Raw genomic sequence first — 26,418 nt, forward strand, 5'->3', positions numbered from 1 at the left:
TGGGACCGAGTGCGGCAAGCACCGATTGGGTGGCTCGGCACGGGAGGGCAGGACAGTGACCCAAGGACCTCACGTGTCCCTACAGGGCAAAAAGGAGACCCAGTCCGGAGTCCGTGGGAATCCAGAGGAGAAAAGTCACAGGTGGAAAGCGACCGGATTCGAACCTGGGACATTCAGGGTAAGCCTTATTCGCTGAGCGCACTGTGCTTGTAAAGCCACTGTCTCACCGAGAAATGGAAGTCTTGAGGGGCGTGGGCCGGGATTTGGGATGGCATTCCTGTTGGTCTCAGGATAGACCCTCGGGAAGGGACTCCAAGCCTCTCCAGAGCCAACTTTTGCATCAGCTCCGCGAGTGGGATAACCCAGGAGGGAAAAGAGGCCCAGAGAGGAAGCGAAACTCACCCAGGGAGTGCACACAAAGCACTCCCGACTTCTCCCAACTTTTGTCCCCAGTCCATCTCCATCACGTCTGGCAGTACTGGAGAACTGAGCCTAGGGCGTCAAGAATGCCAGGCAAGTTATCCCTGAACTACAGCCCCGGCCCCTTCTCCCCTGTTCAAGAAGACATAAGCCACAAGTAGCACTCCACATTAGGACGGAAGTCAGGTGAATTGTTACCGAGTGAACTCCCAGTTGTTCTAATGAGGAAGTGGAGCTTCAACCTGAGAGTGAAGTAACATACCTGGAGTTCCTAGGACACGGGGTAGAGGCGGAAGGGTCAGGTATTCAAAGCCGGGCTCAGCTACATTGTAAGGTCTCTGTCAACCCAGGATGTGTGACACCCTGATTAAAATAAATGAATGAATAAAAGAGAACACAGTCAAGGTCCGTTAGCGTGTGGGGGATAAAGGCAGGAGGATCAGGGGTTCAAACCAGACTCAACTGGATAGCAAGTTCTGGTCAACATAGGATACAAGATACCCTGCCAGCCGCTAACTAATTAAAAGAGAAGACACACCCAAAGTCAAATTTCCTTCACACTGTGCCTACCAGACATGTTCCCAAGCCAAGATAGTGTGTGTGTGTCTGTGTGTGTGTGTATGTAGTGTGTGCATGCGCCCGTGTGTAGACTGAACTCAGTGGCTAAGAGCTCTTGTTGCTCTTGCAGAGGACTTCCCAGAACCCACACGGTGGCTCACAACCACCTGTAACTCCAGGCCCAAGGGATCTAATGTCCTTTTCTGGCCTGCACAGACAATGCATGCATCAATGTCCCGCCAAACAGTCATACAAAATAGACCTACTAAACACACACATTTGTGTTCCCTGGAGACCCACATGCTGGAAGGAGAGAACTCACTGCCTCAGGTTGTCCTCTGACCCCCGTGTGCACCATGGTGTGCCCTCTCCCATAAATAAGTTAAACAAATAAATGGATTGTTTTGTTGCTTTGCTTTGTGTTTTGAGACAAGGTTTCTCTGTGTAGCCTTGGAGCCTGTCCTGGAACTAGCTCTTGCAGACCAGGCTGGCCTCAAACTCACAGAGATCCGCCTGCCTCTGCCTCCCGCCTGCTGGGATTAAAGGTGTGCACCACCACCACCTGGCATAAATGGAAATTTTTAAGAAAAGTAAAAACCTCCATTTGCCATTTCATGGGAGGCGGAGGCACAGGCGGGAGTATTCCATACCATGCTTTCTCTTTTCACGTCTCTTGAGCGCTTTTCGAGGTGTCGAAGACCTTCCTTGCTGTCGTTTCTCGCTACAGAAAATTCACTGTGAGAACTGGGTCCTGTGCAGACTTGTGATCCCAGCTGCTCTGCAGCCTCAGCAGGAAAATTGCAGATTGAATTCCAGGACCCCCCTGGGCAATTTAGCAAGGTTCTGTCTCAAAGTCAACAGTGTTGAACCTGATACATAGCACCGAATGCAGAAACTGTTTTTTGATGCCGGCTGATAATTCTAACACTCGGGGTGGAGGCTGGAGGACCCAAAGTTCAGGGTCGTCCTTAGCCACGTAGTGGAAAAGCAAAAGAAAACGATTATCACAGCACAGTGACTCTCTCTGTACCTGTAATCCCAGGCTTTAAACAGCTAAAACAGAAGGATTGCCAGGAGTCCGAGGCTGCCTTGACTACATGAGAGGCTGTCTGCTGTACAGCCATGTGGATGAGAATGGATAAAATACCGTGGCTCATTAGGAGTCAGTCCCTAAATGATTGTGTAAGACATCGATCGTGAAGCACCGTGTGGGCCAGGCTGCGAGGGTCCGTAGTCTGGGCATGTCTGTATTTATGCTTGACCCTTTGTCACTGGAGGCCTGTCAAAGAGTCCTGTGATTAATAACCTGGTCCCTGTCAGATAATACTTAGGGACAGATCTCTGGATAGGAGATTTGTGTCCCTGTCGTTGTGAGGGCGCTGACCATACTGTTCAGGTTCCGACACCTGTCAAGCTATGAGACATTCTGAGCCTCCAGTTTCGACCCTCTGGGGCTTCTTGCTGCCGGAGTGTCCCTTGTGCTTGGGACCAGAAGACAGCCCTGGGGGTGAGAAGGGTCCTCCAGGGGCTGGGTAGCTTGCTCAGTGGGTCAAGTGTTTGCCATGCAAGCATGAGGAGTTGAGTTCAGGATCCTCAGCACCCATGTAAAGCCAGACATAACTATAATTCCAAAACTCACATTGGGGGATGGGAGGTAGAGATGGGAGACACCCCGGAAGTTCCCCGGCCAGCTAGCTGGCTTGACCCGTGCAGTAGCAGCCAGCAGGAGACTTGCCTCAGGGTGGAACACCTGAGATTGTGCTCTGATCGGCACATGTGGGCTCTCTTGCACATGCTCACACACAGACACTCACCGGTCCTCCAGGAAATGGGGCGCAGGGGCTGTCGAGTGGGCTACGGCTGGGGCTCTGAATCCAGAGCCTTGTGGCCCTGTGGGCAGGGCTTGCATCTCTGTTCTCAGGACTGGGAGATGGCTGGGGTCAGAGGGAAGAAGTGTCTGTTACTTTTGGACCTCATCCCACGGCTTTTTTTTGCAGGCTGTTGACTTTATTACAAAGTTTGTGTTTATTCTTCACTGACAACCTGTTATACATTGTGCAATCTTAAATTTCTTATTGCTCAGCTTTTTGAGGGCAAGGTCACTATGCAGCCCTGGCGGGCCTCCAGCTCTAAACACAGCTACACAGCTCAGTCTCCCAAGTGCTGTGCCTCACACATTTATTCTCGTTTTATAGCACTCTATTTCAATAAAAAAAAAAAAGAGGGAAGCTGGACCAGCCCCCATGGGGTGGGTAATAGCTGTAACTCCAGCTCCAGGGGACTTGATACCCTCTTCTGGCCTCTGTGGATACTGCATTCACATGGCTACGGACATACATGATACACGCATACACATAAAATAAAATGTCTTAAAAATCAAAAATGAAGGCTGAGCAGTGGGGCACACGCTTTTAATCCTGGGAGGCAGAGGCAGGTGGATCTCTGAGTTCAAGACCAGCCTGGTCTATAGAGTGAGTTCCAGAACCCAGGGCTACACAGAGAAAAGCTGTCTCCAAAAAAAGAAAAAAGAAAAAAAGCCTTTCTTAAGACCCCAGTGAGCTGGTTAATTGCCCTTTGACAAATACTGGGAGACAGCTCACAAAGCCTGGCCTTGTGTTAGCAGGTCTACAGACCTCTCCCTGAGAAGGTCATATGTAGCCCAGGCTGCTTAGAATCCACTAGTAATGGAGAATGACTTTGAACTTCTGAACCTCCTGCCTCCACCTCCAGAGTTCTGGGGTTCCAAGCCTGTGCCACCACACAGTTTTTGTGGTGTGAGGCATGGAACTGAGACTTTTGTGCATGCTAAGCAAGCACTCTACCAACTGAGCTACATCCCCAGCCTCCCAAAATAAGTGGGCGACTTCTCCCCCATGAGTTCTTCCAGGCCTGAGGTGCAAGTCGTATCATCTCAGACAAGCCACGTTCCTATCTCAGGACTCTTCAGTGTGTGTGTGTGTGTGTGTGTGTGTGTGTGTGTGTGTGTTGCCTACAGACAAACCTGGTGCCCAAAGAATTCAGAAAAGGTCATTGGATCCCCTGGAACTAGGGTTAAAGACAGTTGTGAGTCACCATATGGGTTCTGGGAATCAAACCCTGGTCCTCTGCAAGAGCAACAAGTGCTCTTAACCAATGAGTCATCTCTCCAGACCCTGTGTGCTTATTTTATCAGTGTGTGTGTGTGTGTGTGTGTGTGTGTACACCAGGCTTTTTTTTGGGGGTCACCAGCCAGCTCCCAAATCATGACATGGAGACTTGACGCTAACCCGGTCCAACCCCTTACAGGTCATTGGCTGACAGAGATCCCCCTTCACTTTTAGTTATGAATGCTCAGCCTTAGCTTACGCTTGTTTCTTGCTAGCTCTTATAACTTAATCTGTTTCTCTTCATCTATGTTTTGCCTTGGTCGTTTTACCTTTCTTTCTTTCTGTATGTCTTACTTTCTTTTTTTACATAATTTTATTGCTTTTATTGGGCTATACATTTTTCTCCCCTCCCTTCCTTTACTTCCCCCCACACTTCTACCCTCTCCTGTGCCCCCCCCCCCATGCTCCCAATTTACTCAGGAGATCTTATCTTTTTCTCCTTCCTATGTAGATCCTGGGGTTGTGAACTGTAGGGTTTTTGTTTTTTGTTTTTTGGGTTTTTTTGTTTTTTGCTTTATGTCTAGAAGCCACTTATAAGTGAATACATATTATAGTTGTCTTTCTGGGTCAGGGTTACTTCACTCAGTATGTTTTTTTCTAGCTTCATCCATTTGCCTGTAAATTTCAAGATGTCATTGTTTTTTACTGCTGAGTAGTACTCCGTTGTGTAAATGTACCACATCTTCTTTATCCATTATTCAGTTGAGGGACATCTGTGTTGTTTCCAGTTTCTGGCTGTTACAAACAATGCTGCTATGAACATAATTGAGTACATGTCCTTGTGGTATGATTAAGCATCCCTTGGGTATATACTCAACAGCTAGGTCTTGAGGAAGGTTGTTTCCTAATTTTATGAGAAATCACCATACTGATTACCAAAGCGCCTGTATCAGTTTGCACTCCCACCAGCAATGGAGGAGTGTTCCCTTTACCCCACAACCTCTCCACATAAGTTGTCATCAGTGTTTTTATCTTGCCCATTCTGACGTAAGATGGAATCTCAGAGTTGTTTTGATTTGCATTTCTCTGATGGCTAAGGATATTGAGCATTTCCTTAAGTGTCTTTCAGTCATTTAAGATTTGACTGTTAAGAGAGTTCTCTGTTTAGGTCTGTACCCCATTTTTTTATTGCTTACTTTCTTGCTTTTCATGTCTAGCTGGCGGCTGCCTGGCTTTGGGCCCTGGGTGTCTCTCTTCTCTTCCCTTCTCTTCTCTTCTCTTCTCTTCTCTTCTCCTCTTCTCTTCTCTTCTCTTCGTCTCTAGATTTCCCCCCTCTCCCCACTTATCCCTCTCCTGACTAGCTATTGTCTGTTCAGCTCTTTACTAGACCAATCAGATGCCTTAGGCAGGCAAGGTGAAACAAATGCAACACGTCTTTACATAAAAAAACATTCTTTCATCATTAAACAAATGTAACACACCTTTACACAGTTTAAGTCATATTCCGCAGCATAAACAAATGTCTAGTTAAAATAATATTTCACAACATGTGGGGGTGTATGAAAGAGAGACATATGGAGGTCAGAGGACAACTGTGGGGTGTTGGTTATTTTTTTCCACCAGAGCCAGTCAGCCATGGGTCCTTGGGTTCAGTGGTGGGCCCTTTTACCCACTGAGCCATCTTGTTGGCTCTGTTTTTGGCTTTTTGAAACTCTACAGCCCAGGCTACCGTAGAACTCACGTAGCTCAAGCCACCCTTGAAAACTCAGCAAGTCTTGCTGTTCTGGGCACTAGGATCACCGTGTGAGCCACCACACGTGGCTCGTTCTGGCCATTTCGAAGGAATGTATGGGTCATGCTCTCTTTAACTAAGCATAACATTTTGGGGGTTCTATGCCGTAGCACATGTTAGGCTTTTGTTACTTCCTGTGGCTTATTAACACCCGTTCTGTGGGTATACCACCCTTTCTTTACCAGACCCAGAAAGTTCAGCCACAGTGTTTTACTCATGGGTAAACTGAGGCTAAAAGGAAGTATTGGGCAAGCTGGGAAGGTAGGCTTTAAAAGGATCGCAAAGACTGGGATGGTGGCAGATGTATGTTCTTCTAGACCTCAGGAGGCTAAAGCAAGAAGATTGTAAGTTTAAGGCCAGCCTGGGCTACATAGCAAGACCTTGTGGTACGTTTTCTTATAATTTTTGGTCGTGAGCCTAGTTGTTAATGACTGAGCTATCTCTCCAGCCCCCTGTGGCACTTTTTTTAAAATTTATTCATTTATCATATATATTCTGTCTGCATGCCAGAAGAGGGAAGCTAATCAAATTACAGATGGTAATTTGTGAGCCACCATATGGGTGATGGAAATTGAACTCAGGACCTCTGGCAGAGCAGCCAGTGCTCTTAACCTCTGAGCCATCCCAATATCTAAGATCTGTACGTCCCTGAGTGAGTTACCTTATTGTATAAGCATCAGTTTTCCCAGGGAGTAGAGGCCTGAGTGAGCGGGGACAGGTAGAAAGAGGTCACAGAAGCTGGGCGGTGGTGGCGCACGCCTTTAATCCCAGCACTTGGGAGGCAGAGGTAGACAGATCTTTGTGAATTCGAGGCCAGCCTGGTCTACAGAGTGAGTTCCAGGACAGGCTTCAAAACTACACAGAGAAACCCTGTTTTGAAAAACCAAAAAGAAAGAAAGAAAAAGGAAGAGGTCACAGCATGACTTGCGAACACTGTAGTCTTTGGATAGGAGAAAAGGAAGGTGCAGTCATGGGGACGGGGGTGGCTGACACTGGCCCCGGGAATAAGGTAGACATGATCAGATAAGGCTTTGGGGGCAAGTGTCCTCACCCATGAACTAACTGGGCAGGAAGAAAAAACGGGTCGGAGCGAATCCCAGGCCAAACAACAACAGGTGAAAAGGCCCAGAGTTAGAAACGGGAAGATGAAAGGCATGGGCCACAGAGCCGAGTGCACAGATCCGGGATGAATCCGTGAACCTTCATCCCTACCTCACGCTGCCTACTGTCCCTCTCTCCACCCCCAGGCAATGGCAGCAGCCAGGGCTAGCCTGGGCCGGATCCTCCCAGAGTCCTCCATCCTGTTCCTGTGCGACATGCAGGAGAAACTTCGAGACAGAATCCTCTACTTCCCACAGATCGTGTCAGTGGCCGCTCGGATGCTTAAGGTACATGCCAACTTTTTTCCTAAGAGTGGAGACCAAAACCCTCAGACCCAGGAGTCCGGGCCTGTCTTCCTCCCTCAAACCCAGGAGTCCAGGCCTGTCTTCCTCCCTCAGACCCAGGAGTCCGGGCCTGTCTTCCTCCCTCAGATCCAGGAGTCCGGGCCTGTCTTCCTCCCTCAGACCCAGGGGTCCGGGCCTGTCTTCCTCCCTCAGACCCAGGAGTCCGGGCCTGTCTTCCTCCCTCAGACCCAGGAGTCCGGGCCTGTCTTCCTCCCTCAGACCCAGGGGTCCGGGCCTGTCTTCCTCCCTCAGACCCAGGAGTCCGGGCCTGTCTTCCTCCCTCAGATCCAGGAGTCCGGGCCTGTCTTCCTCCCTCAGACCCAGGGGTCCGGGCCTGTCTTCCTCCCTCAGACCCAGGAGTCCGGGCCTGTCTTCCTCCCTCAGACCCAGGAGTCCGGGCCTGTCTTCCTCCCTCAGACCCAGGAGTCTTGTCCTCAGCCCTCATCCGTGGGTCCCAGCACAATGCTTTCCCTCCCATACAGGTGGCTCAGCTGTTGGATGTCCCTGTCTTGCTGACGGAGCAGTACCCACAAGGCCTGGGTCCCACAGTTCCTGAGCTGGGCGCTCAGGGCATACAGGCCGTGAGCAAAACGTGCTTCAGCATGGTGCCCCCACTGCAGCAGGAGCTGGACAGACGGCCTCACCTGCAGTCGGTGCTGCTCTGTGGCATTGAGACCCAAGCCTGCATCTTGGTGAGACTCCTTGTCCTCAGGGGTCCCTAATCTTCCCGCTAGTCCTCTCTCCTACCCTGGGTCCCAGCTTTGCTGTGAGCCTCTCTCAGCTATTTCGGTCCTCTGTTCTGCTCTAGGGTTCTTGCGCCCTCGCTGCTACCAGCCCACTGCTGTGAGGCTCACTGACCTTTCTCTGCCCTTAGAACACGGCCCTGGACCTCCTGGACCGAGGGCTACAGGTCCATGTGGCGGTGGATGCCTGCTCTTCTCAAAGGTGAGACGGTCACTCTGTGGTGAGTGGACATCTGGGACACAGATGTTTCCTTAGGAACCCCAGCACTCAGACATCTACTCTCCCTAGAGGGGAACCTAACTGTAACCATTGCACCAAAGTCAAACAGTGACTTTCTTCCTTTTTATATGCGTTAGTATGAGGGTGTCAGATCTGCTGGAACTGGAGTTCAGATGGTTGTGAGTTGCCATGTGGGTGCTGGGAATTGAACCCAGGTCTTCTGCAAGAGCAGCCAGTGTTCCTAACTGCTGAGCCATCCCTTCAGCTCCACGTGTGGCCTCTTGTTTACCTCCTGAGTCTCATGAGCCTCCCGCTCCTGTCTGGAAGGATGTTTCCGTTGAGAGGAAACTGTCCCACAACACAGATGTGGCACAGCATGAAAACTAAAACCTGCCCTCTCCTCCTGCTCTGTTCTCCGCAGCGAGATGAACCGGCTGGTGAGCCTGGATCGGATGCGACAGAGCGGTGTCTTCCTGTCCACTAGCGAAGCGCTGATTCTGCAGCTGGTAAAGGACTCTACCCACCCACGGTTCAAGGAGGTAAAGGCCCTTCTCAGTCACCCGGGCGTAGAGAAATAGTTCCCGTCCTCCATTTCTTTTTCACTTTTATTTTGTCTTACTGCTCGTTTTGCCTGTATGTCTGTCTGTGCCCTACTTGTTTGCCTGGTGCTTGGTGCCCTCATTGGGTTCCCTGAACTAGAGTTAAAGACGACTGTGAGCCATCAAGTGGGTACTGGAAATCAAATCCGGAACCTCTGGACGAGCAGCCACTACTCTTAACTGCTGAGCCAAGAAACCAGCCAGTGTTTTTTGCTTGTTTGTTTGGATGGGAGTTTCTCTGTGTAGCCCTGGCTATCCTGGAGCTTGCACTGTATACTAGGCTGGTCTCAAACTCACTGAGATCCTCCTGCCTCTGCCTCCTAAGTGCTAGGAATAAAGGCGTAAGGCGTGAACCATCACCACCCAGCTGCTCTTTTTTTTTTATTTTTAATGTGGTGGTGATGGAACCTAGGGCTTTAAGCCTGCTAGGGAAATACCCTACTGATTGAGTTGTATCTCCAGCCCTATTTATTTGTTTGTTTTATTTTTTTATAAAGATTTATTTATTATTTATTTATGTATAAAGTGTTCTGCCTGCACACCAGAAGAATGTACCAGATCTCATTATAGATGGTCGTGAGCCACCATGTGGTTGCTGGGAATTGAACTCAGGCCCTTTGAAGGAGCAGCCAGTGCTCTTAACCTTTGAGCTGTCTCTCCAGGCTGTCTAGCCCAGGCTGGCCTCAAACTCGTGATCCTCCTGCCTCCGCCTCCTTCAGCAAATCGTACTGGTGTGTGCCACTACAACTGGCTGTTTCTTTCTTCTGATAGTATGGGCATGTGCGGCACGCACTACATGCTGGTGGTGTGTGCAGTCAGAGAACAACTTTTAGTGGTCAGTTTTTTCCTACCTCCTGGGCTCTGGGGGATTGGACTCAGGTTTGGCTAGCATCGCAGGCACTTCCGCTTGATGAGGCATCTGGCTGGCCCTCTGTCTTTTGTTTGTTTTAGTTTGGTTTTTGATTTCTCGAGACAAGGTTTCTCTGTATAACCCTGGCAGTCCTGGAACTTCTCTGTAGACCAGGCTGGCTTCAAACTGGCAAAAATCCGCCTGCTTCTGCCTCCCCAAGTGCTGGGATTAAAGGCGTGCGCCACTACCACCCTGCTGTTGCTTTGCTTTTGAGATAGGGTCTCACTATGTAGACTGTCCTTTGGAACTTAATGTGGAGACCAGGCTATCCTCATGGGGATCCGCCTGCCTCTGCCTCCTGAGGTCTGGGGTTAGAGGTGTGCTCCACCACCCCAGTTGTGGTACTCCCAAGGTCTGGGGTTAGAGGTGTGCACCACCCCCGTTGTGGCACTCCCGAGGTCTGGGGTTAGAAGTGTGCTTTACCCCCACCCCGTTCCGAGGTCTGGGGTTAGAGATGTGCACCACCCCCGTTGTGGCACTCCCGAGGTCTGGGGTTAGAAGTGTGCTTCACCACCACCCCATTCCGAGATCTGGGGTTAGAGGTGTGCAACACCCCCGTTGTGGCACTCCCGAGGTCTGGGGTTAGAGGTGTGCACCACCCCCGTTGTGGCACTCCCGAGGTCTGGGGTTAGAAGTGTGCTTCACCACCACCCCCGTTGTGGCACTCCCGAGGTCTGGGGTTAGAAGTGTGCTCCACCACCCCGTTGTGGCACTCTTGAGGTGCAGGCAAGCAGGGTCATCCTTGGCTTCTTGGTAAGTTTGAGTGGTGCTATGCTGGACCCTGTTTCCTACCCCAAAAGAAAAAGGTCACCTCATGCTCATTAACAATATAACCTGGAGCGGGACTGTGAAGAGGACTGAAAGAATGGGAATGGGGAACCTTGAGCCCGAGACCAAGAGACTGTTCCAGGAGGTAGCTGGAGCCAAGGTCAAGAGCTAGGGCTGAGTTTGCCTTCTTCCAAGAATTGTGTGTAGCTGAGCGTGGTCAACACTGGCAGGTTGGGGAGGAGAGGGAAACTCTTAGGAAAGATTTGGGGTTGCACAATAGCCCAGCTAATGGGGTACCCCAGAGCAGGTCATGGATGTGGCTGCTATCAGGTAGCTGTCTAGCCTTGGCAAGGCCCTACGCTCTATCCCAGCAACACCAACATTTATTTCTTTACAAGAAGTAAAGAAAGCCTGTGTGGGGAGTGTTTGCCTGGTCCATAGAGCCCCAGAGTGGATAGGGTAGGAGTCAGCTCCCTCTTGGTAAGACTGCATGCATGCTTTGGGGTTTATCTTCTTCCTACTAGGGAATCCCAGAGGCTACTAGGGCTGCAGGAAGAGAAAAAACAACTCTCTTTGTTCCTAAAATCTATTTTAAGATATCTTAATAAACTTTTTTTAAAAATATTTATTTATTTATTATGTATACAATATTCTGTCTGTGTGTATGCTCGAAGGCCAGAAGAGGGCACCAGACCCCACTACAGATGGTTGTGAGCCACCATGTTGTTGCTGGGAATTGAACTCAGGACCCTTGGAAGAGCAGGCAATACTCTCAACCCCTAAGCCATCTCTCCATCCCCCTATCTTAATAAACTTTCACTATGCTTCATTTAAAAGAAAAAAAGAAAAGAATAGGAGCTGGCCGGGCGGTGGTGGGGCACGCAGAGGCAGGTGGATCTCTATGAGTTCGAGGCCAGTCTGGCCTACAAGAGCTAGTTCCAGGACAGGCTCCAAAGCTACCCTGTAGGGTTTTGTTTTTCGAGAAACCCTGTCTCGAAAAACAAAAACAAACAACAAACAAAAAAAAGGAGCTGGCCACCATGGAATTGGAATAGCCAAGGGATTTCACTGGTAGCCTGGAAGAGAAGAGAGGCCGGCTTTCACGCCTCCTCCGGTCAGTAGTGGGACTTAACTAGGAAGAGGCAGTGGAAATGCGGGATTTGCGGGGTTTGTTTAGTATTCTGGAGATACACTTGACTGAACTGGCTGGTTGACGGTAATGGGATTCGTTCCTCCTGTTCAACCAAGAGACCCTTGTGTGAGTGAATTGAGAGTCCATGCTTACAGTGTGGGTCTGTGTGGGAACTGAGGGCTTAAAGGAATGACGGGAAGGTTGAGATTGGTGAAGAAGAGGGCAGTGTTGGCAAGAGAGCCCAAAGTACACTCATCCACCCTTAGTGGTCCAAGGCAACAGAGCAGACCAACATGGGGGTGGGGTGTAGCTCAACCTGGCGAGTGTGAGGAAAAGGCCACCAAGAAAACTTCCAAGTGGTTGACCGGAGAAGTGATGCTGTCGGAATAATAAGGGGATAAAGATGAAGAGGTGCTCCTCGGATTCTGTATCATGAAGATGGGGAGGACGGTTCTTGACTTCTTGACCTCCTCTGCCTGCAGATTCAGAAGATCGTTAAGGAGCCAGTCCCAGACATCGGACTTCTAAGCTTCTTCCAAGGCAAGAACAACCCCCTGTTGCTAAACTCCTGGCCCTGACTTGAAGGAAGGACCCACCCTCCTTGTCACCCAGACGTTGATGGATGTCTTTTCCTTCATCCATGGATCCCAAGAGTGGTGCAGTCCGCCAGGAGAACTGCCCCCGTGGGGGAGGAGGCGTGGTTTTGCCTTCTTATTGGACAGTTGGTCCCGGAAATGCAAATGAGACTCCTGTTGCTGGGTGGGAATTGGCTAAGGAAAAGGTGGAGGCGGGGCTGGGCCCCGGGCCACTTCACGGAGCGGGAAAAGGAGGGGGAAGGAATGTCACAACTGGGACCCGGTCTCAGAGAATAAACATTGATGTGGCTGAGGACCGAACCATTATTGGGTTTGGGGGGCATCATAGGGGCTACAGGGGTCTGTGGGAGGAAGAAAGTGGGGTCTCCTGCAAGTGGGGTGGGGGAGGTGCCTCTTCTGAGCTCCAAGCCGGCGAGACACAGGCGAGGGCTGGCGGCGGCCACATCTGCACTGGGGGGGCCGGTGCGCATCTGCACGAGAAAGAGCTGCCGGCCAGGGTCCCCGCCACGCTGCCTGCCGCCCCCACCCCCATCGGCGCGCGCGCGCGCCCAGCCCCACTGGCTGGCAGACACGCGTTCGCGCTGCCTCCCTTGGCTGGCCCCCACGCTACCACCCCCGATTCCCCGAGGGTCCCGCATCCGGAAAGTGAGGTGAGCGCATCTGTACCTGGTGAGAAGGGGGAAACTGAGGCACGGGGGAAAGAGGGGAATAGGGAGGAATGGACAAGTGTATGAATGGATGGATAGATGGGATGGACAGCTGCTGATCAGTGGTTCGTACTCGCCCAAGACGCAGAATTCTGCAGCCCCTAAGGAGATCAGAGTGTTGAAACTCTACAGATGCCCCCCTCAACCTCCACCGCGTCAAACCCTCACCCAAGATTTACAGATTCCTTCCCCAGTCTTGGAAGCCCTTAGAAGGCATCCTGTGTCCGCCAAGGATGCACGAACCAGTCCGATCCCATTGACAATCAGACTCACCCTACCACCACCGCGGATCCTGGCAGCCCAGCCCCCTTCCAAAAGGCCTGTCACCCCTAGTCCAGCATACCCTCCCCGGGGACCTAGGAGTACCAGCCATCCTCCGGAGCCCTTTGGGACACGGGCGTCGGAGCCCCGGCCCCCGCCTTCCGGATCCAGGTGTCCCCTCCGCACACCCAGCCCGAAGCCTGCGTCTCGAGGCCGCGCTCGCGTCGCCATGGCAACGGGAGTCTATTTTGCGCCGGGAACACACAGCTCCCTCCGCAGCGCCCCCCCACCCACCCTGCTTAAGAGTAGGGGTCTCAAAGGGCTGGGATGGGGAGGCAATGCCGTGATGGGAATCAGACAGAAGCCTGGGACAGGCGTGCAGAGATTGAGAGCCCCTGACTGAAGAACTGGGTGTGGAGACTACAGGGAGGATACAGCGGGGGAGGCTGGAGATGGAGGCCCCAGACAGAGATCCGGGACAGAGCCCCAGACAGACGCAGAGATGCAGAGGGCCCGAAGCAAGGGCCCAATGGCAGAGTCGGGTTAAAAGGAGAGAGAAAACAGCCGGTTGGATGGAGGCAGGGGTCCTGACAAGAGGATGCACTGAGTGTCTATCTAGGCAGGGACCCCAGACAGCCCAGATAGAGTAGAGCTGCATGTAATGCTGGGGGAGACCCACTCTTTCCTCTGGCAAGGATTTGGGGGATCTTTCCCGGTAGCCAGGACCGGCTCCGCTTCCTCCCTCTGCTTCTTCCACAGGTCTTCAGTTTTGCCTGATTTCCGCATTCCTACCTCAAACTGTTTTCCCAATCCCCGAGATTCCTAGGAACCCCCTCCACTTGCTCTCCACCCCCTGCCCTGATCTGCTCTCCCGCTACCTCCTCCACCACTGCCACCTGCAGACCCCACTTAGGCCATTTTAGAGGCTTTGGTCCTTGTTGGTTATGCCCTCCCTCTCTGGGTCTCACTTCTCTCACCCTCTTGCCCACCTCCCCCCCCTCCACTCCCCAGCATCTCTGTTCCTCCCTCTCTGGGTCTCCCACTCTCTTTCTTTCTCTGTCTTCTTCCCATCACTATCCATCCTTCCGGTACCACCTTCCGTGGGTTTCTATCTCTTTCCTAGCTGGCTGGCTCTGTCTTCCTCTTTGTTTCTATGTTCCCTTCTTCCTGGATCCTGTTCCTCTGTCCCTTCACCAGCCTCCCCCCCACCTGCTGCTGTTCTCTTCCAGGACCCTCAGGAGGCACTCCGCTCTTCCCAGCCCAACCCACTTCCGCCATCCTAGCCAAGATTCTCCACCTCCAGCTAGCAGGGATGGGATAGGACTTGTTGGGGGCTTCCTCTCTCCAATCTGGCTTTCTTTCTCTGTACCTTGCGTCTCTCAAGTCCTGGGCTGGATTTGAGAACCAAGCAAGGTGCAGCAGCTGGAAGAACCGGGGGTTTGGGCCTCCCTTTCCACCCGCCCCCTCTGGCTGTGGAGGAGGACATTGACTTGTGAGTGAGAACTAGAGGTTGGGGGCGGTCTAGGGCTGGGGGCGGAGTAGGGAATGGGGCGGGTATGTAGGCTCCACAGGAGTTCGCACAAGCCAGTTACAGATTCTGCACAGCTGACCCGGAGTGTGCTTGCACCTAGAAGGCTGCATGACAGAGATAGGATGAGCGTGGATGCCTGCCTGCCTGCCTGCCTGCCTGCCTGCCTGCCTGCCTGCCTGCGCCAGCGCAGGGAGCTGGCCTTGGGTGGTAATGCCTCTGGTGTGCCTTGACATCTGAGTCTTGGGTACTAAAGGCTAAAATACGTGCACATGTTTGTATGTCCTGCTCTGGAAGGAGGTATTGGTGCATCCCCAGAATGACACTGAGTGTCCTTGCTTTGGGGCCACTGCTTAGGTGTCCTGTGGTCTGTTGTGTATCGATCCTGTTATGAGTCTGAGCAGTGTTCTGTGAGGGAAACAGAACCAGTCCCCCTGTCTCCAGTGTCTGCACTGGCTGCTGCATCTGCAGATGGTTGTCCTCTGTCAACTCCCAGCCTTTGAGCAAGGGAGACAGCTGCCTTCCGCCCCATCAGTCCAGATGGCTTTCATTCTTTCAGCCAAATTCTCATTGTATATGTCAGTGCTCAAAGGATGAAGGGATCTATAGGGCTGTGTCTGCCACTCTCAGAAAGACTGACTCTCGAGGTGTCTCCCCTCCCTTCTCTGTGTGTGGGATAAAGCCATCTAGGCTACTACCTGGAGACCCAGGTTTACAGACTAGCCCCAAGTCCGGGTACTGTGGGGCATAGGCAACTGATAGAAGCTCTTAAAATTTTTTCCTCATCTGGGGGGGTGGATATCCGCCTCTCATACCTGCTTCAACATTTCCCGAGATATAAATGTTCTCCTGAGCATTTACATGTACCAGACACTGATTCTGAGTGCCGTAGAAAAGCAGAGATGTAGATCCAACCATCCGCCTTCATGGACGTTCTAGTCTAGGCGTGAAAGATGCATAACAAGACAAGGTGTGCATCCCGTGACAAACGCACAAGAACTCTAGAAGACACCCAGCAGGACCGGGAACTCCAGCGGGTCTGGGGCTGCTTGGGGACTGGCTGGGATGCTTGGTGAGAGGTGCTGAATGGGGGGGGGGGGTGGCTGGCAGGCTGAGATCTGCCACACAGGCAGCAGCAAGCACTAAGGGCAAGAAAGTAGAGAGTTCTTGGGCATGACCTTAGAATGGCCTAGAGAAACAATTCTCAACCCCTTTGGGCTCTCGGGAGGTTGCCTAAGATCATTGGAAAATAGATATTTACATATAATTAATAACAGTAGCGAAATTACAGTTATGAACTTATGAACTATGAAAATAGTTTTATGGCTGGGGGTCACCACAACAGGAGGGGCTGTATTAAAGGGTCACGGTGTTAGGAAGGCTGAGAAGCGCTGGCTTAGAGGAAAATGAAAGGGTGAATACTTCGGTTGCTTCAGGTAGACTGAGGCAAGAAGTCAAGACAGTCTCAACAGGGAAGTTGTTGATGTCATCTACCCATTTTGGTTTTTTGTGTTTGCTTTTTTGAGACAGGGTTTCTCTGTGAAACAGTCCTGACTGTCCTGGAACTCACTCTGTAGACCAGGCTGCCCCTCAAACTCACAAATCTGCCTGTCTGTGCCTCCCAAGTGTCGGATTAAAGTGTGTGCCACCTGCTGTTTGTTTTTAAGACAGGGTCTCATGTAGTCATGATTAAACTTGAACTTACTGTGCTTTGAACTCTGACCCTCCTGCCTCTACCTCCCATGATAGCTGGCACTATCGTGCCTGCCTCCATTTTTAAAGAAATTGGGTAAGATGTGGTTGGATGTGGAGGCATACACCTTTAATCCCAGCACTTGAACGCAGAGGCAGGTGGATTTCTATGAGTTCAAGCTAACCTGGTCTATATAGTGAGTTCCAAGCACTGTTTCAAAAGCCAAAACAACAAAAATGCTCAGAAAAGTGATGGAAACAGATGCGGAGACCCATAGCCAAACAGTCCTCCAGGAATCCTGCCAGAGAGGGGGAGGAAGCCAGAGAGGAGGGAACACCACAAGAAAACCCACAGAATCAACTAACCTGGGTTCATAGGGGCTCACAGAGTCTGAGCCGCCATCCAGAGAGTTTGCTGACCTAGGCCCTCTGCACGTTACAGTTGTGTAACTTGGTCTTCTTGTGGGGCTCCTCACAGTGGCGGCCTGAGCTGTTTTTGACTCTGTTACCTGCTTTTGGGACCCTTTCCTGCTCTTGGGCCGCCTTGTCCAGACGTAATAGGAGAAGAGGTGTGTAGTCTCACTGCAACTTGATAATGCCATGGCTGGCTGATATATACATGGGAGGCCTGCCCTTTCCTGAAGATAAACAGAGGAGGAGAGGGTGAGGGGAAAAAGAGAAGATGACGGGAGGGACACGGAGGGAAGGAGGCAGGGAGAGGAAACTGATTGGAGTGGATAAAAAATAATTAATTGTTAATTAAAAATTGGAAAAAATTTAAATTTACATTTAGCACCTTAAAATATACAACTCAGTAATATCTGGCATATTCCCTATGTTGTGTGATTGATCAATTTTATTTTAATTGTGTGTGTGTGCTCATGCACACGCACGCATGTGCACCATGGTTCACATACAGAGGTCAGAGAACAACTTTTAGGAATCCCCTTTTCCCCTTCTTTCATATGAAACCCAGGGGATCCAATCGAGATTGCCAGCTTAACAGTAAGCAGTTTTACCCACCGAGTCACCTTGCCTGCTCTAGTTCCAGAACATTCTTGCCACTGCAAAAGGAAGCCCTCTGTGTATGAAGCCCTCCCTTCCAGCTATAATATATAAGTAATAGGATTTCTGTCTGCATGGGCTTGACTATTGTTGGCATTTCATGTAAGTGAGCTTATATACCGCGTAACGTTTCATTTCTGGCTACTTTTCCTTAGCACACAGCTTCGAGATGCATCTGTGTTGTAGCATCCGTAGTTCTGGGTGTAAATCCTCTTCAAGGCTGAGTAATAGTCTACTGTATGGATGGATCATATCAGTTTATCCAGCTGTCTGTTTCCCTGAGTCAGTTCTGCTTTCTCTTTATAATGCATAGAGATACTATGGACTTTGGTGCGTGCATTTTGTATACTCATATGTATTTAGTTCTTTGGGGGTGAACACAAAGAACTGGAATTGCTGGTTTCTATGGTAACTTACAATTAATATGTGTATGGTATTTAGGATTAAACCCCCAGCCTCCAGCATGCTACGCAAGTGCTCTATTACTGAGCTATATGCCCAGCTCGCTTTTTGAATCAGGGTATTGCTAAACTGGGCTAGCCTTGAACTCACTGTGTACTCGGGCAGGTCTTGAGTTTGCAATCTTTCTGCCTCAGCATCTCAAGCAGACTGGATGGCCACCAGATCTGTTTAATTTTTTTTATGCGTCACCAAACTTTTCAACCAAGTGAACCAAGCCACTTCTAAAGTACCTGTAAACACTCATATGAGAACACCCAGTAAGCCGTGAAATATTTTAGGCTAGAGTTTAGGGAAGAGGTCTAACCTAAAGCTAAGTTGAATGCCAGGGATGCACTCAGGAGGTAGAGGCAGGATTGGAGTTCAATGTTAGCCTTAGTTACATAGTGAGTTTGAAGCCAGCATGGGCTCCATGGACTTTATTACAGTAAAATCAAGCAAAAAGTAAGGAGAAGGAAGGACAGGAAGGCAGAGGAAGTGGCTGGAAGGAGTGGAAGAGATGGAAGGAAAAAAGGAGGAAGGGATGGAGAGAGAGAGGGGAGGGAGGGAGGGAGGGAGAGAGAGAGAGAGAGAGAGAGAGAGAGAGAGAGAGAGAGAGAGAGAGAGAATGCATTCATGCACCTGTAATCTCAATTCTTGGGAAGCTAAGGCAGAATGATTTACTGGTTTCCAGCTTTCAGCTAGCCTGGGCTACATAGTGAGTTACAGGTCAGCCTGGATTAGAGTGAGACTCAGTGGTTTAAAAGAAAAAAAGTTGAGACTCCATGTGATAGAAGAGTTGGAGCCAAATCTTAGGAAACCCCAGTACCCCAAAACCATCTCCCATACTGTCTAGCGCTTTGGCTGACAGTAGTTACACACACACACACACACACACACACACACACACAGAGAGAGAGAGAGAGAGAGAGAGAGAGAGAGAGGCAGAGACAAAGAGAGACAGAGAGAGACAGAGAGAGACAGAGAGAGGCATGCAGGCATGCACAGTGGACAGAACAAATTATAAAATCACCTAATGATGTTTTCTTTAATACATCCCCCCATCTGCTGCTTTAGTTCCCTCTGGGTCTGTCACTTCTCAATGTTTCTCCTCAGTTGTCTGAGCACACATGACAGTTCTGTCTAGCCGCTCCCTCATCTCTCTAGAAGGTCAACCCTAGACCCCCAGGAAACTGTGCGCTTGCTTTATTCGAGGTTCCAGCCTTGATGCTCCTGACAGCTCGGGGAGGATGGTCAGGATTCTCAGGCATGGATCCAAGGGTTGTTTCCAGGAGTCCCTGTCCCACGCACTAGGCACAACCTTCCTTCATGCTGAGTCTGTGAAAGGAAGCTCCTGGGCAGCTGGTCTCTCTGGGGTTTGTCAAGATGCCATTCGAGAAGAGGGGGAGAGATTCTGAGGGGAACCACCCAGAGCCTGCCTCTGCCTGTGGCCCCGGCTCTGAGCTGCTTATCCTGCCTTGTGGTGGAGCTCTGCTCTCCCGGCTCCCTGCCAAACTGTCTCTACACCCCCATAACTTCTCCTGCCCACTCTGGTCCGTTCCTGACCTGCCTGGACCGTTGCCATGGAGACAGCTAAAAGACCTGCCCTTCTGACCACCTCCCCAGTTACATTTCTCTTCTTATCACCCCCACATCGAATATGTTTTTTCCCAAACTGTGAACAGCAGTGAGACTTTTGTATATGAAATCGTGCGCGTGCACGTGCGTGTGCGCGTGTGTGAAAGAGTTAGGGAATGTTTGGAGAATTGAGAACCAAATAGCTGTAAGCCAGTAGTTCCCAACTATACTGTGTCCCCATTACCAAGACAACTTTCATTTGTAGGTTTGTTTGTCTCCGTATGTATCTTTGGTTGGCCTGAAACTTAACTCTATAGCTCAGGTTGGCCTCAAACTTCAGATAATCCTCCTGCCTCCGCCTCCAGAGTGCTGGGGTTACAGGCATGTGTCACCATACCAGGCTCTTTTTTTTTTCTTCCCCAGTACCAGGAGTCATCTCAGGTTGTCACACAGGGACATCACCTGCATGTCTGTCAGCTGTTCTACAGGTTCATAGGACAAGACTGTATGATGACTCCCCACTTCACTATGTGTTCCTGCACCCATGTTGAGGGCTTAGCTCGTGGCTTGGCTCTGAACTAATTTTCATATTCTCATTCCTTCTCTCTCTTTCTCCCTCCCTCCTCTCCTCCTCACATCTGCTTCCTCTACTGCCTTGCTGCCCCACATCATCTCTTCCTATCCCTCTTTCTGCCCTCCCTTCTCTTTCCTTCCCTCTCTTATTTCTTTCCCTCCTTCCTGGACTCTGCGGGTCCCTGGCTGCCGCTCACCACCCCTTCCCACACATCTTCCTCAACTCCCCCTCCGCCTTCTGCCTTCACACCTTCCTTCTCTGTCAAGTGCTCCCTTCGTTATAACTTCTGCAAGCCCCTCCTCCATCCCCGCCGACCTTTCTTTTCTCCCGTTTCACTCCCTTCTCATTGCTCTCTTTGCCCTCCCCTTCCACCCCTGCAGTTCAGCTCCGAGATCCGCAGCCTGGCGTCCCGGTGCACAACATGCGGGCCCTGCTGCTGCTCGGGAGCATCGCGCTGCTGGCCTCCGCCACGGGTCCAGCCAGGGCGCGCCCATCCAACGATACGAGCGCAGTGGCCCCGGGCCCGCTGCCTGCGCTCCTCGCGCACCTGCGGCGCCTAACCGGGGCTCTGTCGGGCGGCGGGAGCCCGGCGGGCACCGGCGCTAACGCCACCAAGACCAGCCCCACGGGTGGCGCGGGTGCAGCCGCACGGGCGCCCCCTCCGGCCGAGCTCTGCCACGGCTACTACGATGTCATGGGCCAGTACGACGCCACCTTCAACTGCAGCACCGGCTCCTACCGCTTCTGCTGCGGCACCTGCCACTACCGCTTTTGCTGCGAGCACCGCCACATGCGCCTGGCACAGGCCTCTTGCTCCAACTATGACACGCCACGCTGGGCCACCACGCCTCCGCCTCTAGCCGGAGGCGCCGGGGGCCCTGGGGGTGCGGGCGGGGGCCCGGGACCGGGCCAGGCAGGGTGGCTGGAAGGGGGTCGGGCCGGGGGCGCTGGGGGTCGTGGGGGCGAGGGCCCCGGGGGCAGCACAGCCTACGTAGTGTGCGGAGTCATCAGCTTCGCCCTGGCGGTGGGCGTCGGTGCCAAAGTAGCCTTCAGCAAGGCGTCACGTGCGCCGAGAGCGCACCGGGAGATCAACGTGCCCAGGTAGGTATGCGGAGGGGCTGGAGGGACAGGAGGGAGCACGCAGCTGGGGCACTGGGAGGCCAAGCAATCTGATAGAGGCAGTGCCTTAATGCTGGGAGGTGAAGCTGGGCGTTGAAAGGCCCTGCAACCTGACTGGGGGTGTGGCCTGGGCGACAGGGGTGGCACCTGGGGGCGGGGCCTGCGCTGTGGGAGGTGGAAGCTTTAAGGCGTGGCTACACGGATGGGTGGTGTCTAAGCTAGTGGTGGGAAATAACTGGGGCCTGGCTATAGAGAAGAATTGGGATGGGAGAGTTCATTCATTCAACCAATATTTCTTTAAAAAAAAAAAACTTTCTGTGGGGCAGTAGCTGGGGATACAGAATGGGACAAAAGCCCTGCCCTCCTGAATAAACCTGTGTCCCAAGCCCAAGCATTCTGCTTGTGATCTATGTGATGTGGGGGTCTCTGTGCCTAGGGTTCCTTGCATAGACAGTAGGGCTAAGAACAGACCTCCGTTTGTTCGGATTCTAAAGAATAACTGAGCTGATTCATATAGAGTCCTAGCTGAGTAAGTGTTCATAAAATATTTGTGGTAGACCCAAAAAGCCTATATGCCACGTAACTCTAGACGTTGACAGCCGCTATGGGGGAACAAAACCAATGTACAATGTAAAGAGTTAAGAGAAGGAGTGTTGGTTTCAGGGAGAGGTTTGTTTAGTTGAAGACTGGAAAGAGTCTGAGCAGGACCCTGAAGGAATTAGAGATAAGAGTCAAGCAGCTACTGTGTGAGGTTGTTCCAGGCAGAGGGCACAGACACATTCCAGAGGTGTCCTGGGTGCACGTGGTGTCTTAGGCGGAGCAGAAAGGGGCTGCTTTTCTTCTGTGTGCTATGAAGAGCCACTAGAGGTGGACAGAGACCATTGCAATACCTAGACATCCTGTGTGAGGGCCGACCGTGATTTCCGGGTGGGAGAGGCGCTGAGCAGTGAACTGATGGCGATGTATTGTGGAGGTCTACTTTGGAGGACTGGAAAGGGGAAAGGTTCCAAAAGGTTTGAGGTCCGCCTAAGTGAACGAGTAGGGCATCTTTTATTGCAAACAGGAAGGCCACCCTAGAAACAGTTCATGGTGAGGCAAGACAACATGGGAACATGTAGGTGGATGGACCACAGAAAGAGTTCTAGGAGGAATATGTCAGTCAGGAAGTGTGGCTGAGAAAGGTGGACCTTAGAAGGCTTAGCCAGATGGTGGTGGCTCACGCCTTTAATCCCAGCACTCAGGAGGCAGAGGCAGGCAGGTCTCTGTGAGTTTGAGGCCAGCCTGGTCTACAAGAGCTAATTCCAGGACAGGCTCCAAAGCTACAAAGAAACCTTGTCTCGAAAAACCAAAAAAAAAAAAAGTGCCTAGTCAAAGATGGACCACATCTCTGCCCTGTAGACTCCCTACAGAAGAGAATAGGGAGGGGGAAAGAAGCCTGGGCCTCTCCATCTCCCTCCCACCCCAGTCCCCGACTACCCATCCATCCATCCACCATTTTCAGAGCTCTGGTGGACATTCTGAGACATCAAGCAGGACCTACAACCCGCCCAGACCGGGCCCGAAGCAGCTCTCTGACCCCAGGGCTAGGAGGCCCAGAAAGCATGCCTCCCAGAACACCCAAGAACCTTTACAACACTATGAAGCCCTCCAACCTCGGTGAGTGCAAGTGGCAGACGCAATCTCATCTCTGATCACGCCCTCAGCCCTGTGGTTCTGCCCTTCTTCCCCACGTGCCACCCCTCTCCTGCTTGGTTCCTTGGCCCCACTCTGGTCTCCATCCATCAGCCTTGACCCTCTCGTTTCTCCCTTCACCGCCCATTCTACTCACCCTAAGAGAAATCCCAGGGGCCATAGTGGACAAGAAAAATTCCAGTCTTGTTTGAAGCAGGAAAATGGAGGAGGGCGGTGCGAGGGTGGTGGGGCGGGCTTTTCCCAGAGAGAAGAGTAACTTTAGCTGCAGGAACTCCGGGTGGCTGGAGCAGAACTTATGGGGCTCTCAGGCCTGAGACTGCAGACATCATGGCTTCTTTGGTGTTAGGCTGAGCTCAGGTACCCTGCTGTGAAATCAGTGGGGTACCACTGAGGTGTTTCAAGCAGGAAACAAAGAAGTAAGTAGTCAGTTGTAATCTCAGAACTCTCAGTGAGGGCTGAGACAGAAGGATCAAGAGGTGGAGAGCAGCCTGGGTTAAATAGCAGGAACCTATCCCAGAAAACCAAGGGGTAGGAATGCAGCTCAGGGGTAGAATGGACCAGTGAGGAGCTGGAAGTGGGACCCATGGGTAGACCACTTGCCTAGCACCCAAAAGGAAGGGATTTGGGGATGTAGTTCAGTGATAGAGTGTTTACTTAGCACGCAATCTGGCTCCCATCTCCAGCCTGGAAAAACATAAAATGAAAGTCAAGTTTGGTGGTTCATGCTTTTGATCTCAGCACTCAGGTGTCAGAAGGTGAATCTCTGTGAGGTCAAGACCACTCAGGGTTACACAGTGAAACCTTAAAAAAAAAAAAAAGTTGATACCAGGCGGTGGTGGCACACACCTTTAATGTCAGTGCTTGGGAGGCAGAGGCAAGCAGATCTCTGTGAGGTCGAGGCCAGAGTAGTCTACAGAGTGAGTTCCAGGACAGGCTCTGAAATTACAGAGAAACCTTGTCTTGAAAAGAGGAAAAGAAAAAAAGAAATAAAGAAAAAGAAAATAAAGATGAGGTAAAAGAACTATGTTCTGGAATCTGCAACCTGTGTTAAGGGAAGAAATGAGATGAACGAGGCTCTGGAGGCTGGGGTTACAGCCCATGCAGTGATAGAAGAGGGTCTGGGCCCGGTCAGGGGTGCAGGGAGGAGATAGGTTTTTCGAGACAGGGTTTCTCTGGGTAACCTTGGCTGTCCTGGAACTCACTCTGTAGACCAAGCTGGCTTCAAACTCACAGAGGTTTGCCTGCCTCTGCCTCTGGGGTGCTGGAATTAAATGGGATTAAAGGTGTGTGCTATCACCACCCTGCTGAACTTGAACTTCTGATCCTCCTTCCTACATCTTTCAAATGTTAGGATTACAGGATTACAGCATCAGGTTTAATTTTTTTTCCTAATATAAGGTATCACACTGTACCACAGGCTGTCGGGAGTTTCTGTAGCCTGGGCTGACCCTGAATTCATGGCAGTTCTTCCGTCTCAGCCTCCTATGTACTGGGGCTGCAGTCATGAGCCACTTTGTGAAGGCTCGAGCTAGATCTTGAGGGAGATTTCACTCTTCAGGCAAAGAGGGGAAGGAAGAGATTCGAAGCCTTGAGACCAGTATTTCAGAATGTGCAACAGCCCTGTGGCAAGCCTCGGGCACCGCCCACATGGTCCACTTTTCCTGTTGGGGATGGTGAGCCACAGAAGGCATCTGAGTGCCCGAGGGACAGCCGCTACGGGGCTTCCCACCTCAAACTAGCACATCTGATGATTCAGAGAGAGGGTGTCTGTCAAGGCACAGATGTGGAGTCAGGAGCGGCCACCAGGTCTGAGTGGTTAGAGACCAAGAGGTGATACGGAGACCAACAGAGTTCTGGCCTGGGTATCGGGGTGAAAAAGAGGGACATCTCATCCTCAGCCATAATCCTGAGCCCCCATTCTCTGTTTCCTCTATTGGACCGATAGAATAAGTCAACCTGTGGGGCTCTAATGAGGGGGTGGGAGCGGCACGGAACTGGGAGCCAGAAGTGACACACTTCCGGGCAAGTGTCAATTGGGATGGCGATGACAGTGACGTCACCTCCCTTCTCGGTCCCTCAGATAACCTGCACTACAACGTCAACAGTCCCAAGCACCGCGCTGCCACACTGGGTACGCAGAGGGCCGAGGCGCCCTGGGAGTCGGGGTCCTTCAAACCCTCACTGTGGGCAGCCCCAGCCTGGTGCTGGGTGGAGCCCCAGTAAGACCCCCGTGAGCCGATGCTCACGTGGGGCTGGCCACCAAGGCAGCTGCAGTGTCCTCGAGAGGACACCGGAAGTGGTGATCTCCTTCCCGTCAAGTTTTGGGAAGATGCGTGGAATGCATCCCCAGCTGGGGCCAGGATTCAGTGGGTGCTGACAAATGCCAGCGGTCCCCAACCTGGAATGTGATTTCATCCTCAACCACAACCCTGTCCACTGTGGTGGGAAACGAGGGGCTCCTAAAGGTTGGAGCTCTCTCAGGCTAGAACCCCAGATCTCTCACCTCCCAAGCCCCAGACCTCTGAAGGAGGAAGGCTGGAGCCTGAAATCTCGGGTCCGAGGGAGAATGGTTAGAGCATGGACCCCTGGGTCTGAGAAAGGCGGGCTGGGGTCTGAAATCCTAGGTCTAAGGGAGAAGGGTTGGACTCCTTCCTCAGACTCTTGAGTCTGCGCGGGGCGGGGGTGGCGGGATCTCCTGGGTCTAAAGGAGGAGGGCAAAGAGCTATTGGACCCTGGGTCTCAGGGAGGAGGGGTAAGACCTGGATTCCTATATCAGAGGGAGGGATGGAATCTGGCCTTTGGGTTTGAGGGAGGAGGACTGGGGTCTGGACTCCCGGGCCTGGGGGAGGAGGGTTGGTCTCTGGACTCTTGGTTCTGAGGGAGGGTTTGGCTTTGGGAACCTGGGTCTGAGGGAAGAGGGCTGGGCGCTGGGTCCCTGGGTCTGAGGGAAGGAGGGCGAGGCTCTGGAACCTGACTCTGAGGAAGGCTGCACTAACCTGGTCTTCCCCCGCCACAGACTGGCGAGCCATGCCACCACCCAGCCCCTCCCTGCACTACTCCACGCTGTCCTGCTCTCGATCCTTCCACAACCTCTCGCATCTTCCCCCATCCTATGAGGCTGCTGTGAAATCAGAACTGAATCGCTACTCCTCTCTCAAGAGATTGGGTGAGTTTGGGGAAGGGGAACTTAGCCTATGGCGGGGGTGGGGTGGGAAGGTGTGTTGAGTTCCAAGGACAGCAGTGGGGTGGTGAGGAGCTCAAAAAGTTCCAACCTTCCTACCTAGTTTCTTCCTAGTTTTACCTGAAATATTTTGGGTTGGGTTTTTGTTTATTTGTATTTAATTTATTGTTCTGAGACTGAGTCTTTGCCTTGTAACCCACTTTGTCCTGGAACACACTGTGTAGCACAGGCTGACCTCAAACCCAGCTTCCCTAGAGTTGGGATTGCAGGTATGAACCACCATGCCCTGCTTAGCTTGCTGACTCTTGTTGCTC

The 26,418-nt window shown here is 51.8% G+C and overlaps 2 protein-coding genes across 7 annotated transcripts in view; both read left to right on the forward strand.

Annotated features, from left to right (window-relative positions):
* On the forward strand, positions 1-12,561 carry LOC142831557 (isochorismatase domain-containing protein 2). 2 transcript variants are annotated; one of them, XM_075941784.1, is made up of 6 exons: positions 1-178; positions 7,104-7,244; positions 7,784-7,993; positions 8,176-8,246; positions 8,686-8,803; positions 12,156-12,561. In XM_075941784.1, the coding sequence occupies exons 2-6, from the start codon at positions 7,107-7,109 to the stop codon at positions 12,249-12,251; spliced, it is 633 nt and encodes a 210-aa protein (XP_075797899.1). In that variant the 5' UTR covers positions 1-178; positions 7,104-7,106; the 3' UTR covers positions 12,252-12,561. The 2 variants fall into 2 exon arrangements, with proteins under 2 accessions (XP_075797899.1, XP_075797906.1); XM_075941791.1 differs by lacking the exon at positions 1-178 and adding an exon at positions 428-513.
* The window catches only part of Shisa7 (shisa family member 7), a 16,462-nt gene continuing 2,339 nt past the window's right edge, over positions 12,296-26,418 (forward strand). The window contains exons 1-5 of one of the 5 annotated variants that reach the window (XM_075941749.1): positions 12,296-12,914; positions 20,493-21,213; positions 22,733-22,887; positions 25,004-25,054; positions 25,940-26,089. In XM_075941749.1, coding sequence (XP_075797864.1) covers positions 12,296-12,914; positions 20,493-21,213; positions 22,733-22,887; positions 25,004-25,054; positions 25,940-26,089 — 1,696 coding nt within the window. Of the gene's footprint in view, positions 12,920-14,503; positions 14,730-15,565; positions 15,803-20,492; positions 21,214-22,732; positions 22,888-25,003; positions 25,055-25,939; positions 26,090-26,418 lie in introns of those variants that run through there. The other 4 variants (XM_075941764.1, XM_075941777.1, XM_075941770.1 and 1 more) reach the window with 4 other exon arrangements.

The sequence above is a fragment of the Microtus pennsylvanicus genome, chromosome 1 (assembly GCF_037038515.1).
Source record: "Microtus pennsylvanicus isolate mMicPen1 chromosome 1, mMicPen1.hap1, whole genome shotgun sequence".
In the NCBI taxonomy this organism is placed as follows: domain Eukaryota; kingdom Metazoa; phylum Chordata; class Mammalia; order Rodentia; family Cricetidae; genus Microtus; species Microtus pennsylvanicus.